The 18,626-nt window shown below is 42.3% G+C and overlaps 1 protein-coding gene across 2 annotated transcripts in view; it reads left to right on the top strand.

Moving 5' to 3' along the window:
* Positions 1-18,626, top strand: part of ABHD2 (abhydrolase domain containing 2, acylglycerol lipase) — a 45,177-nt gene that overhangs the window by 10,426 nt on the left and 16,125 nt on the right. For both annotated transcript variants that reach the window (XM_077317535.1, XM_077317536.1), the window contains 4 exons: positions 1,443-1,517; positions 2,596-2,797; positions 13,766-13,941; positions 17,749-17,916. In XM_077317535.1, coding sequence (XP_077173650.1) covers positions 2,604-2,797; positions 13,766-13,941; positions 17,749-17,916 — 538 coding nt within the window. In that variant the 5' untranslated portion in view covers positions 1,443-1,517; positions 2,596-2,603. The remainder of the gene's footprint in view (positions 1-1,442; positions 1,518-2,595; positions 2,798-13,765; positions 13,942-17,748; positions 17,917-18,626) is intronic.

The raw sequence follows: 18,626 nt of genomic DNA, 5'->3' as shown, positions 1-18,626 counted from the left end.
GACATCCTTCCGATATTCCTGAGATTTTCCAAAATCCAGCGCAAATTTGCTATGTGGTCACGAGTGCCACACCCGAGTCATGAATTCTCCTCTAGTCTAGGCTTTCCTCTGATTTGCATTTTTCACCAGAGTATTCATCTTAGTCCCAGAACAGTTAATTATTGTAATTTTTATACCTATTGAACAGTGCTGTAGACCAGGGGTAGTCAACCTGTGGTCCTCCAGATGGCAGGGGCTCATGGGAATTGTAGTCCATGAACATCTGGAGGACCACAGGTTGACTACCCCTGCTATAGACAGCATAGAAACCTCCTGCCTTGCCTTGGTAGTTGACGTTACACACTTGGCACTTGACAAACCTTTCCCTGCTTTCATGTACTCTGTCCTTTTCACTGCATGACCCTCCCTTCTGCAGGGATGCACAGCAGTGTCTTGTAGAGGCCACCCAGCAGATATTTTGCATGATATGGTGCAGTTGTGAGTCAACATTGGTTGTATTCCGCGTGGACTTTGAATCTTGACTTGTCTGTCGTGTAACAAAACAGTGCAGTTGATAATTTCAGGACTACTATTACTGAACAGTGCAAGTATTTCTGCTTAAGTTCACTTAGTACCTGTGATCTGTAGAAATTGTAATAACAATATAAAATTATAAGGATATAAAACATTATAAAATGATGAGTTTGCTTTTGTCACTGACAGACGAAGAGAGCAATCCTCCTACTCCTGGGGAAATGTTCTGATTCTCACCGTTTATGCACTGGAGGTTTCATGCTGAGCTGCAGGCTGCAGTTTTAGTTGTGGCAGGTTGTTCTACCTCTTCCTGCACCCACACAGGGGAGCATTTGGCCCAGTGCATCTCATCCACCCCCGATTTGTGTTCTTGTATGGGAGCTGGGGCAGTGAAGTTCCCAGTGCATAAATGGTCTCTGTGAGTTCATCGTGAATTTGGGGTACATAAACTCTGGAAATTGACTGCCATTATGCAGAGGATTTGTTGCAGTGCACATTTTTTTACACTGTGTTGAAAACTACCAACAAGAATGTTTTGGAGTTAGCTGCTACATGGAAATGGTTCCCCCTATGAACAGCCTTTTCCAATAGCTTTTCTGTGTTCTTACAAACCAGAGTTAGGTAGATTTCTGGAAATTTTGGCAGGGGAGAAGTGAGAGGAAAAATTCAACTTCTGAAATAAAATGAACTATGCCCAATTATTATTTTACCACTTTGATATAAAATGCATCCTTTATAATTTAGCATTTTAAAAAATTTGACATGTTTATGACGTTAATTTATATAGAAGTACAATTCCTGAAATACAAATTATAAAGATGGCATTACTCTGTATCCTGTATTTACGTTGTATGTTATGTTAACTTCAATTTGTACTTTGTTAGATCATACTGGTACCAGTAAATGATACTTGATTTTTCCCCCTCTAGATTAACTTGGGATTGGATAGCAGAACTTGCTTGGTGGATTCCTGAACTACCTGTATTTAAGAATAAGTAGTGCAGGTGAGTTCTGTGTTCTTGACAACACTGCTTGAATAATTTTGAGAATTGCCTTGACTATCATACATCTTGTCACCCAGCTCTTCAAATAGAAGAGTAACTTTGTATAGGAATGTATGGCTGTCGGATGCAGAGACAAAGGAGTCGAAAACTATGGAATGAAAGCTTCCATTACTTCTTTCTATCACTTCCTTATCCATAACATTGCAGCCGAATGCTGATAGGTTTATACAAAGTGTAATTTTGAGAGCAGAATGTATGAAATAACATTTAAGTATCCATTGTGTATTTTGCAGGCTGACATGAAATCTTGGTGATACAAACTCAACTTCCATATTTCTTCTCAGGGTTATTTACATTCATGTAATATTCATTTCAACTGATATATGAGTTGTAATTTATAAATTTTGTGGCAGTTCTAAGGTTTAAATACAAGAACAACTGCAGTAACAAATTCATCTGTATGAATTAATTTCTTGGCATTTTGGCTAAGATCAAGTGTATAGTAACTGTGTATAGTAAGCTTTCTTGAGACTTCCAATGATGGTTTTGTATGTTGCATGGGGAAATATAGCTTTAAAGTATTCTTCATTCTTCCATGGTTCATTAATGTGTCATAAATGTTGGGTTTAAGCAATCCCTGTAAAATGAGAATAGTAGTAATAGTTCCTTTTTCACTCAGATTCATTGCTTCACAAAACATCATTACAACTGTGGAAAGCAACATTTGACCCATTAGAAAATCTGTTGCTCTTTTAAGAGCAGCAAGAGATGGCAGAGTAGTTCTGTCCTTCAGTTGCTCTGTGGAATATCTCTCTTCTAATGGGCAATGTAACAGTAGACACAAGAGAAGGGAATTCTTCCAGGGACGCTTTCCTACTTTGCTTGGTCTCCAGTGTGCGATCAAAAGAATTCTTGAGCATATAGTTATAACTACGTAAACCAATCTATGTGTCTGCCGTGAGGTTGTCATTTTGGAAATGTACATGAAGGCATTTTCTGTAGCTCTTTGTTTAATAAGAAAGCCAAAGTACTCCATTGCAAGGATGCAAAAGGTCTGAGCACTATTTTTCGTTCTCAGATTTCAAGATGAATGCCATAATGGAAACCCCTGAGCTGCCTGCAGTATTTGATGGGGTGAAGTTGGCCGCCGTAGCTGCTGTTCTCTACATCATTGTTCGCTGCCTCAACCTGAAAAGCCCAACTGCCCCTCCGGAACTTCTTTTCCAAGATACTCCTTTGTCTCGCTTCCTACTCAAGTCCTGTCCGCTTCTGACCAAAGAGTGAGTTGTTGACTAAGCTAAGAGTCACAGGGGGTGTTGACTTCTGTACCAAAATCATTTTATAAGTGATGCTATTATTTCATATTGGGGTGCGTCAGGTGCTGTTTGAGGATTCTGCTGGGGTACTCCCTGCTGCTTGACACTTCGTGTAGGGAGGGGCTCCCAAGGCTACCTGCTCCATTCCTTCTTAGAGGGTTTTGTTTGTTGCATGTTACCTCTCCCCTTTTGCCACCTCAGAACCTGTGGGTTGGAATACAATCTGAGTGCAAATGTCAGTAATCTGAGAGGGATACTGAATGGGAGTTTGCTTTCAAGCTTCTAAATTTGTTGTGTAGCACAATACTAGTCATACGTTTGTATAGAAAAAGCAGTGTCCTCCTGAGAAATGGAATGACGTCAATCTTAAGGCAGCTTATTTTGATTTAATGAAGGATTCTTATTTCCACAATTTGTGTGGTATTTTCCCTTGAACTTCAGTCTTGGGGGATTTTCAATTTGCAGATGCTTGCAATTTTTGGTACTAATTTCTGCACTTCCGTATATACTCGCATATAAGCTGACCCAAGTATAAGCCGAGGCACCTAATGTTACCACAAAATCTGGGCAAACATTGACTCACGTATAAGCCAAGGGTGGGGAATGCTCCATCATTAAAGGCCCCCCCTTCTAGCCTCCCCCCCCCAACAAATACAGAAAAGAGGATGAATAGCTGTTGGTTTTTGTACCCTGCTTTCACCCACAGAAACCCAAAGAATAGTTTGGAAGAAGTGATTAAGAAGAGGAAGAAGTGAAGGCAAAAGGGAAAAAAAGATCGGAGTCCTTCGATCAAACCATTGATGGTCCTACCAGCTGCCAGAGCAATGACTGGCTGGCTGGAGCAGGCTTTCAAATACCATATATACCTGCGTATAAGCCGAGGAGGGCTTATACGCGAGTATATAGGGTACTTTGTATCTTCCTTGTATAAACCGGTGACTTAATTACTCATCGGCATAGTAACTCCCATCTGTCTGAGAAGGGAGTTAAGGTGATTGCTCATTCTCGGGTTGCCAGCTCTGGGCTTGAAACTTCTTGGAGGTAGAGCCAAAAGTGGGTGGGATTTGGGGCAGGGAGGGACCTCAATGGAGTATAATGTTATGGAGCCCTCAAAAACAGCAATTTTCTTCAGGGGAACTGATCTCTGTCACCTGTAGATCAGCTGTAAAAGTGGCTCCTTCTCATGCTCTTAACTGAGAAAATAGCAACTATGCTGTTTTCTGTTTTATCCTATGATAGCTATAAGCTCTAGGCCAAAGTTGATGTAACTGTCTCCAGTTTTTGCAGGTAAAGTAGGGGTAGTGGGAATTCTGTCTTTAAAAAAAATTACACATAGCATAGCTAGTCCTTGCCCCCTCACTGGCCATGCTCTGTTCCTTTAAGCCAGGCTTTTTCAACCAGGATTTTGGGAAACCCTGGGCTTTCTTGAGAGTCCTGGAAGGGTTTCCCAAATGGGTGGGAGTTTTTTTAATATATTTCTTAAATGCGTTAAACATTTATTGGGTGATATGACCATAAGTGGTCATGTTGACCTACTTCTCCCTCCCAAAATGGGCAGTGATGGGCCTGGAGGGGGTGGGGCCCTGGGTGGGCATATACACACCTGTGCTCCCCAACCATGTTCGGCACGATTGCACCACTTCTGAGTTTTCTTGAAACCTAAAGAATGTTCCAGGGCTTTCCTAACTTTAAAAAAGTTGAGAAAGGCTGCTTTAAGCAATCTTTCTTAACCCTGCTTCAATACTGGAAATAAGCCAGTCTGAAAGAAAAATGCTTATAAAAAGGAAGTTCCACAGAAGGGGAGGTACCATTTATCTCCCCATAATTGTGCATAATTCTGTTTTCTGTAAGTAAACTTAGTCTGGAGTTTCTGATGCTAGTAGAATGCACAGTTTGCAGATTTTGGGCTCTGTACTAATAAAAGCAGAACCAGTTTGTCTAGGATAGTTCACAGCATACTCTTGTCATCAATACAGAAGAAACACGTATTGGAATTCTTGAATTGTTTCCCCCCATTAAAAAATTGGAAGCTTTGTAGTCCCATCTGCCCTGTAGGGGACTCTTCTATAAAATACTCATTGCCATGGTTGAATAGGATGTGAAATAGTAGAAGCTGAAAATATTTTTGTTATCTTTCAGTAGATATTACACAAAAACTTTAAAAAGCCCTGTTTTTTCTGTTATGACTAAGCTGCAAGAATAGAGTCATTTTACAGCTAGCAGTTGCTAGCTCTACTTCATCATCAATATTTAAAATGTATTAGCTGTCTAATCGGTTGTCATGTCATGTTTATTTAAATACAGTATTATGCCAGACACTGTAGAGTAATTCCAGCCGATACAGATTTAAAAAGCATATTAGTACAGAAGCTATATATTAATAAAATATATTATTAATGTTATATATAACATAGTATAAGAATGTTTTAAAATTAAACTAGGGTTCCTATTCTGTATTAAATGGAACAAAGAAAGGTCCAAGGGTGGGGTCTGTTTAATCAGTTGAAACTTTTATTTTTTAATCGTAACAGCATTTAAATCAGATTTAAGTTTCCATCTTTTATACTTTCGTAGACGTAAGTTCAGTTGAACACAGTAAGTCTTCCTTCTGAGCAAATACGCATGAAATGGGTTTGAAAAGAGTTGTATGGAAACCTTGTTCATTGTTAATCTAAGTGTGTGGAATTTTAATTGCTGTACTGTTCACGGAATTTCAAGAACCTTGTTAGGGCTTAAGAGATTTCCCTCTTAATATAGTATGAGTTGGACACCCTGTTTCCTCTTCTAGTAAAGCTGGATTGTAGCCTTCAAGTTCCTAAAAGAGAGCATGCAGCAGTAGCACTTGTTATGTTGTTACGTGCGAAGTCGTGTCCGGCCCATCACGACCCCATGGACAATGATCCTCCAGGCCTTCCTGTCCTCTACCATTCCCCGGAGTCCATTTAAGTTTGCACTTACTGCTTCAGTTACTCCATCCAGCCACCTCATTCTCTGTCGTCCCCTTCTTCTTTTGCCCTCAATCGCTCCCAGCATTAGGCTCTTCTCCAGGGAGTCCTTCCTTCTCATGAGGTGGCCAAATTATTTGAGTTTCATCTTCACGATCTGGCCTTCTAAGGAGCAGTCAGGGCTCATCTCCTCTAGGACTGACCGGTTTGTTCGCCTTCCAGTCCAAGGGACTCGCAAGAGTCTTCTCCCGCACCAGAGTTAAAAGCCTTGATTCTTTGACGCTCGGCCTTCCTTATGGTCCAACTTTCGCAGCCATACATTGCAACAGGGAATACCATAGCCTTGACTAAACGCACTTTTGTTGGCAGGGTGATATCTCTGCTTTTTAAGATGCTGTCTAGATTTGCCATAGCTTTCCTCCCCAGGAGCAAGTGTCTTTTAATTTCTTTGCTGCAGTCCCCATCTGCAGTGATCTTGGAGCCCAGGAAAATAAAATCTGTCACTATCTCCATTTCTTCCCCATCTATTTGCCAGGAATTGAGAGGGCCGGATGCCATGATCTTTGTTTTCTTGATGTTGAGTTTCAAGCCAACTTTTGCGCTCTCCTCCTTCACCTGCATCAACAGGTTCTTTAGTTCCTCTTCACTATCTTCCATTAGAGTGGTATCATCTGCATATCTGAGGTTGTTGATTTTTCTCCCTGCAATCTTGATCCCAATTTGTGACTCCTCTAATCCCACCTTTCTCATGATGTGCTCCGCATACAAGTTAAATAGGCAAGGCGACAGTATACAGCCTTGCCAAACTCCTTTCTCAATTTTGAACCAATCAGTGATTCCATATTCAGTTCTCACTGTTGCTTCTTGACCTGCATGTAAGTTTCTCAAGAGACAAATAAGATGCTCTGGTATTACCATCTCTTTAAGAACTTGCCACAATTTGTTGTGCTCCACACAATCAAAGGCTTTAGCATAGTCAATGAAGCAGAAGTAGATGTTCTTCTGGAACTCCCTAGCTTTCTCCGTGATCCAGCATATGTTGGCAATTTGGTCTCTAGTTCCTCTGCCTCTTCGAAATCCTGCCTGTACTTCTGGAAGTTCTCGGTCCACATATTGCTGGAGCCTAGCTTGTAGGATTTTGAGCATAACTTTGCTAGCACGAGAAATGAGTGCAATGGTGTGGTAGTTTGAACATTCTTTGGCATTGCCTTTCTTTGGGATTGGAATGTAAAATGACCTTTTCCAATCCTGTGGCCATTGTTGAGTTTTCCAAATTTGCTGGCATATTGAGTGTAGCACTTTTACTGCATCATCTTTTAAGATTTTGAATAATTCAAAATAGCAGTAGCACTAGTGGAATGTAATTGGCAAAAATTAATTTCCCTTCATATTTCCCCTGACCATTATTTGCATTTGATCTATTTATTCTGCTTGCCACAATCACTTGTTTGTCAGTTTGCTTTTATGATGGAGACAGCACATGAGAGAAGTTCTAACGTTCTTGCCAAGAGCACTGTTTTGTTCAGCATCAGTAAACTACCTGAATGGATATTCTTGCTGATCTCCACTTTGGGGTCAAAAGGCAAATTTCCTCCAGGGATTCTGTTTGTTTGGGGGGGGGCATCATCTCGACATGGAATTGAAGTTACTGTGGGTGGGCGGGTGGTTGTGAAATTCCTGCATTCTGCAGGGGGTTCTAGATGGTCCTGGAGGTCCCTTCCAACTCTGTGATTCTATGAAAGCATCTTGAATGTGAAGATTGTGGAATAGAGGTAGAAGAGACTGGAATCTGAACAAGGGTTATCACTTTTCTGACTCAGCTTGAAAACACTCTTGGGAACCCTTATAGGCCCAGTAAGAAACCAAAATATAGTTTGTTATCTGTAACGGATATTCTTGCATGCATCTTTCAGTACCACTTTACACCATATACCTTGCCACCACAGTGCATTTTTGAAAAGAGGCAAACTTAAGTGTAAACATGACCTGAGCGTGTGGAAAGGGATGAAGCAGGAAGTTACATGGTGTTTCCTTACTATGGTCTTTCATAAGGGAAATGTAGAGGGTGATGCAAATCTTGTGAGAAGAACAGGATAGACAGTTCTTACGTTCAAGTTGTGCAAGTCTTCGACCTTCATTTTTGGTGTAAACAGTAGGCTGAATCACAGATGTGTGTTTTTGAGGTTAAATATTTGGCTAATATTTCTGTGGGCATTAGGTGTATACACTGGGCAATATCCTATCACCATGTTCAACCAAGTCAGAAGACTTTAATGAAAAAGAGCAGAGCTGTCGGATACAACCCACAAAATTTTCCCTTGGTTTAACTGCAGACTGTGGGTTTGTGCTGAATCTTGCCTTTTGCTTCTATAAACAGAATCAAGTATAAAACAGATCATTGGACAGGTGGACATCTTCATTGGGTGATTCCCACCATCTAATTAAGAGAGGCAAAACTAATGTTAAGTGCTTTGTAGGCCTCAGCTATACAGGCTGTAATGGTATTGCTTATGATGGATTTAGACGTTCTTTGCCACTTGTTTGGATTAAGGAAATAATCAGTGCTCCTGAAGGTGTTGGTTCATTGAATGTGACTTCTGAAGTCCGCTGTGTGCCAGAATCTTTCCTTCAGATACTTTGGGGACAGAAAATTGCAGATGTAATTCCTGAGACTTGTGGAACATCAAATTAACTTTTAGGGTGAAATGTTGTATATCCTGTTGATAGAGTACTGTTTGTTTATGTATTTATTTATTTCATTTATATACCACCCTCTCTTGTGGCTCTGGGTGGTTGAAAGGTCGGTAAGACCTCTAGCATACGTTGTATCCAAGACTTAGGAAGCATCTCCTCTTAACCCCTCCAAGCAGTCAGAAGAAGCCAGCTGAGGTTTGGATGCCAGATCCCTTGCTGCCACAGCGAAGAAACAAAGGAAATCAAAAGGCTGATGTGTGTGACTTGGTGATAGCTCCAGTACTAACTGTAATATCTTCCTGGTCCAGACTATGGCAGCTCTAGAAATAATGGTGGCTGCTGTGGAGACCTTGATCGCCATTGCCATGGTTTCTTGAGGTTTTCTCAGGATGAAATTTGCCTTCTTGCCCTGGGTTTTCCCTTGTCCATCTTCTGTTAAAAGACCTGAGGACTGAAGTGCTGCAACAGGGCATCTACCAAAAAAGTCTCATTGGTAAATGAAGGGATAGCATACAGTTATTTAAGAAGGTTTGAATGTTGTTTGTCAGGAGTTTAGCCCACTTAATTCCAAAGTACTTTTGGAAGGGAACTACACTTTCTGCAGGATCTGACCTGGGGAGTAGCCTCTTGTTCCCTTTGTACCTAGATTTCTGTTTTGCATCAGTGCGATTGGCCACGTCCCTCACTGCAGGTTCCTGCAGATCTGGGACAATCACAGCCTTGAAGAATAAATCCTGGTAATTCTCGACCTAAAAAAAAAGCCGTTAAATCTGGGTTCTCCAAAATCTCATTTTGCTCTTGTGAGAAGAACTCCCCCTTTTCTTTCCACTGACTCTGGTTCACAGGTAGAATCTGAGCCCCTGTCAGTGTCCACATATTGCCTTTTTTTCTGGGTGGGTGGGCCTTAGTCGGCCAAGCTTGGTAATAAGGTCTGTGGCTAGTAAGCCTACCCTGTGCCATGGGGGAAGGAAGAGATGGATAAGCTACAATGTCCTCTGGGGGATTTAGAAGCCTGAAATCCCTAAATGTAACCCTTATCACTTGCTTGAGAAAATTCAACAAGTCAGGAGCAAACTGAACTGAGCTTGAGGGCCTTATATTAACTGGTCTGTTTGCTGTAAAGGAGCAAACCTCCTGCTGTAACCTCCAAATGTGATAACCTCCTCATCACCTTATGAACGAAGTTGGGTAGCCAGATCTGAGATGGTTAGCTGAATCTTTGCTGCAGGCTGAGAGTCAATAAAGATGCTCTCTGCTGCTTCCTCAGTTTCTGCCCATATTGGGTGGATTGCCTGAGGAGAGGGCCCCTGTCAAACAAGAACATTAAAAATGGCTGCCATCATAAGCCCCTTGGCACACTCAATAAAGGCTGCTTTTTTACGTGATTTTTCAACAGTGCCAAGGGGTCAGCCATGGCTGCAAAGGTGGATGTCGCTCTGCAGCTGTTTTTTGTGCGGCTTCCCACTCTCCCTTCTGAGAAAGGGGGGACGAGGGGCAGAATGGAATTTTTACAGGCAGTGGGAAGGAGAATACTGAATTTTAAAGAGGAAAAATAAAGAGGAAATAAGGGATGAAAGGTATAGGCAAAGTAGGAACATTTCTCCAATGCTGCTCTTCCTTCTGAGGCAGGAAACAAACTAGAGATGAAGACTCCCATAAGGCTAGAGATTGGAGTTGGAAACTTAGTTCCTGCCTTCCTTAATCACTCAAGAACTTGTCTTTCTCAGAGAGAGAAGCTTTATTTCTCTCTTTTAAAAACAGGTTTAACATCTATTAAATTAAGATTTTTCAATAAGGATTTCAAAATTGTATTTTCTTTTTATATCTGATATTCTGTTTTCTGATTAATTTGATATTCTGCAAAACTTTAAGCATTTATTGATAGGTAGCACAGTATCCTACCAGAAATACAGTAATTGTTAGCAGTAACTGGATTTTAAAATTCTGAGATTTGTTCTTAAATTGCATCTTCACAAATTTCTAGGTGATGTTTTGTAAAGCTTCAAAACTTTGTGAGTAGACAAGAGAAGGTAGCTTTCAAGCTAGCAATGGCAAATTCAAACAATATAAACTGTTATAAGCAGAATGAGTTCCTAAGTACAACAGCCTCGTTTCTGTTTTTACTTCATCCGTGAACTTATCAATATAGTGTCGTATTTCTTTAAATTGGTTTTCACAAAGATACTAACAAAGTTAGTCTTCACCATGCAACCTTGAGTCTATTAATATCAAAGGTCCAACAAGGTAACCATCCTCCAGGGAATATTACCCTGGGGCATTACCATCCTCTAGGGAATATTACATCTAGGGAATAAACTTTGTGAGGCAGTTATAATTTTTAGAATCACACAGGCCATCTAGTCCACCCCCTGCTCAACGCAGGATCAGCCCTAAGGATCCTAAAGCATCCAAGAACAGTGTGTATCCAACCTTTGCTTGAAGACTGCCAGTGAGGGGGAGTTCACCACCTCCTTAGGCAGCCTATTCCACTGCTGAACTACTCTGACTGTGAAATTTTTTTCCCTGATATCTAGCTTATATCGTTGTAGTTTAAACCCATTACTGCGTGTCCTCTCCTCTGCAGCCAACAGAAACAGCATCCTGCCCTCCTCCAAGTGACAACCTTTCAAATACTTAAAGAGGGCTATCATGTCCCCTCTCAACCTCCTTTTCTCCAGGCTGAACATTCCCAAGTCCCTCAACCTATCTTCATAGGGTTTGGTCCCTTGGCCCCACTTCATCTTCGTCGCTCTCCTCTGTACCCTTTCAATTTTATCCATGTCCTTCTTGAAGTGAGGCCTCCAGAACTGCACACAGTGCTCCAGGTGCGGTCTAATACCTGAAATCAAGCTAAATGCCAGTGTGTGGCATTTGAGAGCTGGAAACTAGGAAATATTTCCTTACTGTTACTCTTAAAGGAGGCCTGCCTAGTAAGTGCAAATAGTGCAGTTGGACTTATGCCTTTTATCTAATTTGCTTCTTTCACTTTAAATGTAACGAACATGACGTGCACATCTTTGGCATTGATGTTATAAATGCTGCTAAGCTACTGTTGGACATATTGTGGAGCTGTAAATAAAAACACTGATTATGAATATCTCCAGAACATTGGCCTGGCCTAATCTATTTAACTGCTGAAAGGGTATTCTGGAAATTAAAAGAATACAGCTGAATTGTTTACGAAATTGATCTGCCTGATTGGATTGTGCTGATAGCCTGCTGTGAATAATTCTGGCAACACTGTTTAGTGGCAACACTAAACATTGTCCAGGTTTATGAAGACCATGTTAATGTGTCTGTTGGGTAGAATTGCATAGCTGGTCAGTTGCTTGCTTATTGACCACACTTGCATCATCACAGTATTTTACTTTTTTATTGATTTTGAATTCAATACTTCTTGCTCTCTAAGCTTGCAGGAGTTCTTTATGCCTCAGCCTCTTTTAAGTGCTGATGCTCCAGCCTTGTCATATGTTGTAGATTGGTTCTGTCTTTTTATTATTTGGGGAGGAAGCATCATAGACATACACGCCTACACGCTCTGCTCCTTGGTAATCAGGTTAGGCACACATTGCACATTGCCTTCATCTAATTTTGAACAGACTGGATTTGAGATCATTCTAAAATATTCTTTCCCCAATACAGCTTGTAATTAGCATAATTAATGTATGCTGTAACTGGCTGAATAATGTTGTTTCTGGCCAAATGCCAGCTCCAGAATTAGTGTATAGAAGCCACTTAAAACAATCCAGGTGAACTGCATTTATATCAGTGGTTCCCAAAGTGGACAATACACCCTTGTTTGGGGGCATTGGAACAATCCAGGGAGGCAGGGAGGAATTCTGGATCAATGGGGGAGGGGGGAAAGCAGTCTGACTCATCCTGCTGCTGCGGCTGCATTTTCCTAGCAGAGACGTTCCAAGGTGGCTGCCTGTGGATATTAGCAACCCTGGACTTCCTTGGTAGTGTCCTACCCCAGTGCTGATTGGGGCCAGCAACAGCTTCAGAAGGTGGCCTGGAGGGGATTGTATTCCTGCTGAGCTCATTGCCCTCCTCAGACTCTGTCCTTCCCAGACTGTACCCCAGAACTCCAGGAATTTATTAACCGAGGGTTAGCAACCCTTCCCCAAAAGATCCCATCTTTGGAAGGCTGGGAAAGCCTTCTGCTTGCTCCTGGCCATTGGATTTTCTCCCCCCCCCAGGGCCATTGCTCGTGGCCACTGTGCAACAACCCCCCAAAAATGTAAACAATATTAGTGTGTTTTGAATTTGCAGTAGATCTAACACCAGGAAATACACGTTTGTTTGTAGGGGGGGAGGCATGTGCAAGGGGGTGGCCTGAGAGCCAAGGGGGTGGTAACCCCAAAATGTTTGGCAACCCCAAAATGTTTGGCAACCACTGATTCATATTGTGTGTTCTTTTCAAAATGTGTCCTCATATAGTTCAACACTACACAGATATTTAGGTTTCTGTGAGTTCCCCAGTATCATAGTCTCTTTCTCTCTGTGTGCAAGGAGAAATATGCATTCTTTGAAAGGAAATGCTCTCCTGGGTAGTAGATGAGTGCTTTCAAAGGTCACTTAATCATACTTAATATCAGATCTAGTTTATCTTTGAAAGGGCGGTACTCCTGTCCCATTTACAGTTGCCATAAAACATAATGTACAGCACTCATTGTTGGATGTGGCCGCTTCTTGATCATTAGAACAGGTTGGACAAGTTGGTTGACAAACAGTCCTCTACCTGGGTAAGGTTTCATGCGAACTTCAAGAAGGATGTAGATAAAATTGAAAGGGTACAGAGGAGAGTGACGAGGATGATCTGGGGCCAAGGGACCAATCCCTATGAAGATAGGTTGAGGGACTTGGGAATGTTCAGCCTGGAGAAAAGGAGGTTGAGAAGGGACATGATAGTCCTCTTTAAGTATTTGAAAGGTTGTCACTTGGAGGAGGGCAGGATGCTGTTTCTGTTGGCTGCAGAGGAGAGGACACGCAATAATGGGTTTAAACTAAAAGTACAATGATATAGGCTAGATATCAGGAAAAGATTTTTCACAGTTAGAGTAGTTCAGCAATGGAATAAGCTGCCTAAGGAGGTGGTGAGCTCCCCCTCACTGGCAGTCTTCAAGCAAATGTTGGATACACACTTTTCTTGGATGCTTTAGGATGCTTTGGGCTGATCCTGCGTTGAGCAGGGGGTTGGACCTAGATGGCCTGTGTGGCCCTTTCCAACTCTGTGATTCTGTGAACTTGCTTCAAATAATTGCTGATGTGTGTCTCCTGTTTTTCTTTTTAGATACATTCCACCTCTGATCTGGGGGAAAAGTGGGCACATCCAAACTGCCCTTTATGGGAAGATGGGGAGAGTAAGCTCACCGCATCCATATGGGCTTCGCAAGTACCTCGTGATGCCAGATGGTGCGACAGCAACCTTTGACCTCTTTGAGCCTCTGGCTGAACACTGCATTGGAGGTGAGATGAACAGCTACATCAGTCCATGCTTGGGGGGAAGGGCATGGAGTACCACGTTTCAGGGCCACGTTTCAGGATTCTGGCCTAAATGTTCTGTTAGTATTTGATGCTGATGCTGTTTATGAACTAGGGATCTTGTGGTTATGGAGTTCTCTATAATGCCATAGGTGCTATCCGTTTTTTTGACAGATGGATACCTCTTGTTTCATATCCTCCAAATAAAAAATGCTTCATCATAAAAGTGGGGAAATCCTCACCAAAAATAGGTTCCTTTTTCCTGGTTTTCTGAAATAATGTATTTTATTTGCTTGCCTTCATGAGCATAAGATTTAATATCAGGTCCATAGTTTTCATCCCATTTTATTTGTTATGTTCAATTTGATTTTATGTGTGTTGAAATTTGTTTTGTTGTTAAGATGTTTGAAATATTAAAAAAAAATAGCTAGCTGAGAAAATGTTGATTTGCAGTTAGGCACAGAAAGGTAATTCCTGTGAGGTATAAAGAACATAATGCTGTTTTTCCTGCAGGATTTTGCCTTTTCAATTAAATATGGACCTTTCGTTTCTAAAAGAGGGCTAATATAACGTATCAGATTTGAGAGGCAAAGTCAGGGAAATTGCGTGGTGCTCTAAGAATCGAGCTCTGCTGCTCTGTGGAAATTATTGCCTGTGGGAATATGTGGCGGCTACCTGACTACGAGTCTCTATGGCAGCTATGAGTCTCTGACACATTAAGGAGGAGGAGGAGAGTTGGTTCTTATATGCCGCTTTTCCCTACCCGAAGGAGGCTCAAAGCGGCTTACAGTTGCCTTCCCTTTTTTTCCCCCCACAACAGACACCCTGTGAGGTGGGTGAGGCTGAAAGAGCCCTGAAATTCTTGCTTGGTCAGAACAGCTTTCTCAGGGCTGTCGGGAGCCCAAGGTCACCCAGCTGACTGCATGTGGGGAAGGAGCAGGGAATCAAACCCAGCCCACCAGATTAGAAGACCAAGCTCCTAAACACTACACCAAACATTAAACAATGTATAGATAGTTTGGGTGTGAGTATACAGGAAGTAGGAAGCTGCTGATACATACTTGGAGCAGATTCCATTCTCAAATAGGACCATTTGCTGAAACAGGAGGGTTGATTCCAGCTTGCTACCTTCTCCCACAATGCAGGAGACAGACTAATGAACTAAACAACATTAAGACATCTTTCAGATTTCTTTAAAGTAGCGATCCCCAACCTGTGGGCCACGGACCACATGTGGTCCTTCGACTAATTGGAGGTGGGCCCCGAAGGACGCCTTCTCCCCCCCCCCCCCCCCGGCCCTTTACTTCATCCCCCCCAGCCCTTTACAACACATTTCATTGTTGTGGCGTGTCTGTATTTTATTTTGAAGGGATGTTTAAACATTACCATAGCAATCAGAGAGCTCTAGGGCAGTGGTTGAGAGTAGAGGAGTAAACTACCCCCCCCCCACCGGGCCTCAATAAAAGGCGTTGAGTGGTCCCCGGTGATAAAAAGGTTAGGGACCACTGCTTTAAAGTACATTTGATAAAATACATCTGTTTTCAGTGGTTGCTTTCCAGCTCCTTGGTAATTCTTATTTGAATTTCAGAAAACAGAAGCCAAGCACTTCAAAGTGTCATTTAGCAGACAGATTTGTTAATCTTTATTTTTATTTATTTTTAGATTTGTATCCTGCCTCTCGTGACAAATGTTACCTCGAGGTGGCTTACAGCAGGGCTAGTCAACCTGTGGTCCTCCAGATGTCCATGGGCTACAATTCCCCAGCATGGGGCTTATGGGAATTGTAGTCCATGGACATCTGGAGGACCACAGGTTGACTACCCCTGGCTTACAGCATAAAGCCATAAAAACAAGATAACCTATAAAACCCATTAAATATTAAAACATTTACAAATACAGTTAAAGATGGCAGTCTAAGTCAACAGTAAACTCCCACAGCAACTCGGCTAATCCCAACCGGGACCAACAATATGGTCCTGATGTACAACTGGGCATGGTCTCCCATGTTCAATATAAGAATGCATAGGGTAAGACGGGACCCCTTGTTTGTAACTCCGGTCAGTCCCCCCATCCTCAACCAAACACTTGATGGAAGAACTCCATCTTGCAGGCTCTGTGGAACCTAGGTAGCTCCGTCAGGGCCCTTAGCTCTTCTGGGAGCTTGTTCCACCAGGTTGGGGCCAGTGCCGAAAAGCGTAAAGCCCTGTGAGAGGCATAAGCAGACAAGCGGTCCCGCAGATAGGTAGGGCCCAGGCCGTATATGGTCTTAAAGGTTAAAACCAAAACCTTGAACTTGATCCAGAAGCAGACTGATAACCAGTGTAATTGTCTCAACACCTGCTGAATGTGGGCCCTCCAGGGTGTCCTAGAGAGAACCCTGGGAGCCGCATTTTGTACCAGCTGCAATTTCCAGGTCAAAGACAAGGGCAGGCCCATGTAGAGTGAGTTCTTGGGTCCTTTGCTTTGTCGTCTGACATTCCAAAACTAAATGCTTTTATCTTTTATCTTAATTATTCTTTCTAGTCCTCCTCAGAGGCCTGTTGATGCTTCATCTATTAATAAAATTACCTCTACTTAACAAACTTTTTATTATGAAGAGTTTTTCAAATCCCCTTGTTAATAAGCACCAAGTTAATAAGCACTTCTAGGATGATATTCCTAAAAAAACTGGAAAAAAAAACCTTACCAGTATTTTCCAATATTTTCTAAGCTGAACACAGATACTCTAATCTGTTTTTGGCTACCGGTACAACTGACCCGAATAAAAGTGGAATTTTTCTGGCTTTTATTTGAGTATATTCAGCTAAAATGATCAGCTGTCCATTTCACTCCCCACCCACCCCCCATCCCCCGATTCCAAGCAGTAGGGAACAAAATGGCTTGCTGAAATGGCTGTCAGCCATTTAAACAAAATGGCTTGCTGAAATGGCTGTCAGCCATTGTCAGCAGTCCATTTTCCTTCTCCATTTGGAAGGGGGAGAAACGAAACAAAGGTCCAGGATTGGCCTGGGTGTCAGAAGCTGCCAGTTCAGCACCGTCTGGACTGGCTCCCTTTGCAGCTCCGTTTATACAGGATTGGCAGTTTCGTGGACTCTGTTGGTTGGCCACCCTGCAGACCCCGAGCCGATCCTGCAGGGAAAGATCTCTCTGCAGGATCAGCAGTTTGCCAGCAGAAGCTCACCCAATCAGGTCTGCAAGGGTCCAGGATGTCCTTCCCAGGCCTCTCAGAGTCTACAGACTGCTGGCTGGAGGTTAGCTTGTAAACAAGTCTGAGTCCAAAAGCATTTAATGGGACTGAGGTCCCTTTAATGCCTTCTCCATAAGCTGTAAAATGGTGGCTTGGAGTGAACTTTGACTCACGGAGCTGAAAAATTTCACATTCACCAAATTTACTGCATTTCCCGGGGAATATCAGGAAATACTGATTTTTGTTGTTGTTGTTGTTCAGTATACCCGAACCCAAATCAGGTTTTGTGTGTGTGTAAAGCCACACTCCAAATTGTAACAACTTGTCAAACTCGGTTATTTCAAACATACTTTGTGAAATTCTTCCCTTGATATCAAGTTGGCATGATTTGCTTTCTGTGCAGTGGACAAGCCATCTGAATAGGTACAAAGATGTAAATCTTAGTATTGCACAAAGTTGGTTTGGTTCCGATATGTTTTCTGCCCAGAATGGAGCCAAGTGGTTCCTTTAATATGCTGCCCCTCAACCAGACGTTTCTGAGGCTTGGGGTATGGAAAGTGCATTTTCTCCTAAAATCACCTCACCTTGCCTTTTTAATTTTATAGAAGACATCACAATGGTCATCTGTCCTGGAATAGCCAATCATAGCGAGAAGCAGTACATCCGAACATTTGTCGACTATGCTCAGAAGAATGGTTATCGATGTGCGGTGCTAAACCATCTTGGGGCCCTGCCAAACATTGAACTTACTTCCCCACGTATGTTCACTTATGGTAAGAATATCTGGCTTTCCACTTTACCCTTTCTGAGCAACATCCTCCCAAATCAGATTTGCACAAGTTCCAGTTAAAATCCTCTGAAACTTCATTGTCGATTGTGGCCGAAATTATCCCTGACAATCATCAAGTAAGTGATTTGGAAGGGGATTTGGAAGGGAGAAATCATTCAGAAATAGTTAACATTCAAAGGAGAAACCTCTGCTTGTGCTAGGTCAATTCCAGTTTTTGGCTCCAAAACATTAATTCTTAAAAGTTCCTCTTTCTTACAGAAGTGAATAATAAGGTCTGTGTAGCTGCACTGTGGAAAGCAAAAGTGAAAAGGGCACTGCCTTGTCATAAGAACATGCTATCACATTCTCTGTACTGTGCAGATTATAAAGCTGTCATGTCCAAGATTCTGACATACATGGGGGAGAGAGGTAGCCTACGAAGAAGCAGAGGGATGCATGGGAGAGCCTTCTAAGACAGTAGCAGAATAGAGGGATGCACGGAAGGGGTTTGCAAGCATAATGCTGTGACATTGGAATCTTTAGCCTGCCTGTTGTATTACTGGTGTAAAGGTAAAGGTATCCCCTGTGCAAGTACCAGGTCATGTCTGACCCTTGGGGTGACGCCCTCTAGCGTTTTCATGGCAGACTCAATAAGGGGTGATTTGCCAGTGCCTTCCCCAGTCATTACCGTTTACCCCCCAGCAAGCTGGGTAC

This window comes from Paroedura picta, chromosome 18 (genome assembly GCF_049243985.1).
Source record: "Paroedura picta isolate Pp20150507F chromosome 18, Ppicta_v3.0, whole genome shotgun sequence".
In the NCBI taxonomy this organism is placed as follows: Eukaryota; Metazoa; Chordata; class Lepidosauria; order Squamata; family Gekkonidae; genus Paroedura; species Paroedura picta.
Note: the sequence above shows the minus strand (reverse complement) of the source record. Positions and strands in the feature narration are given on the sequence as shown.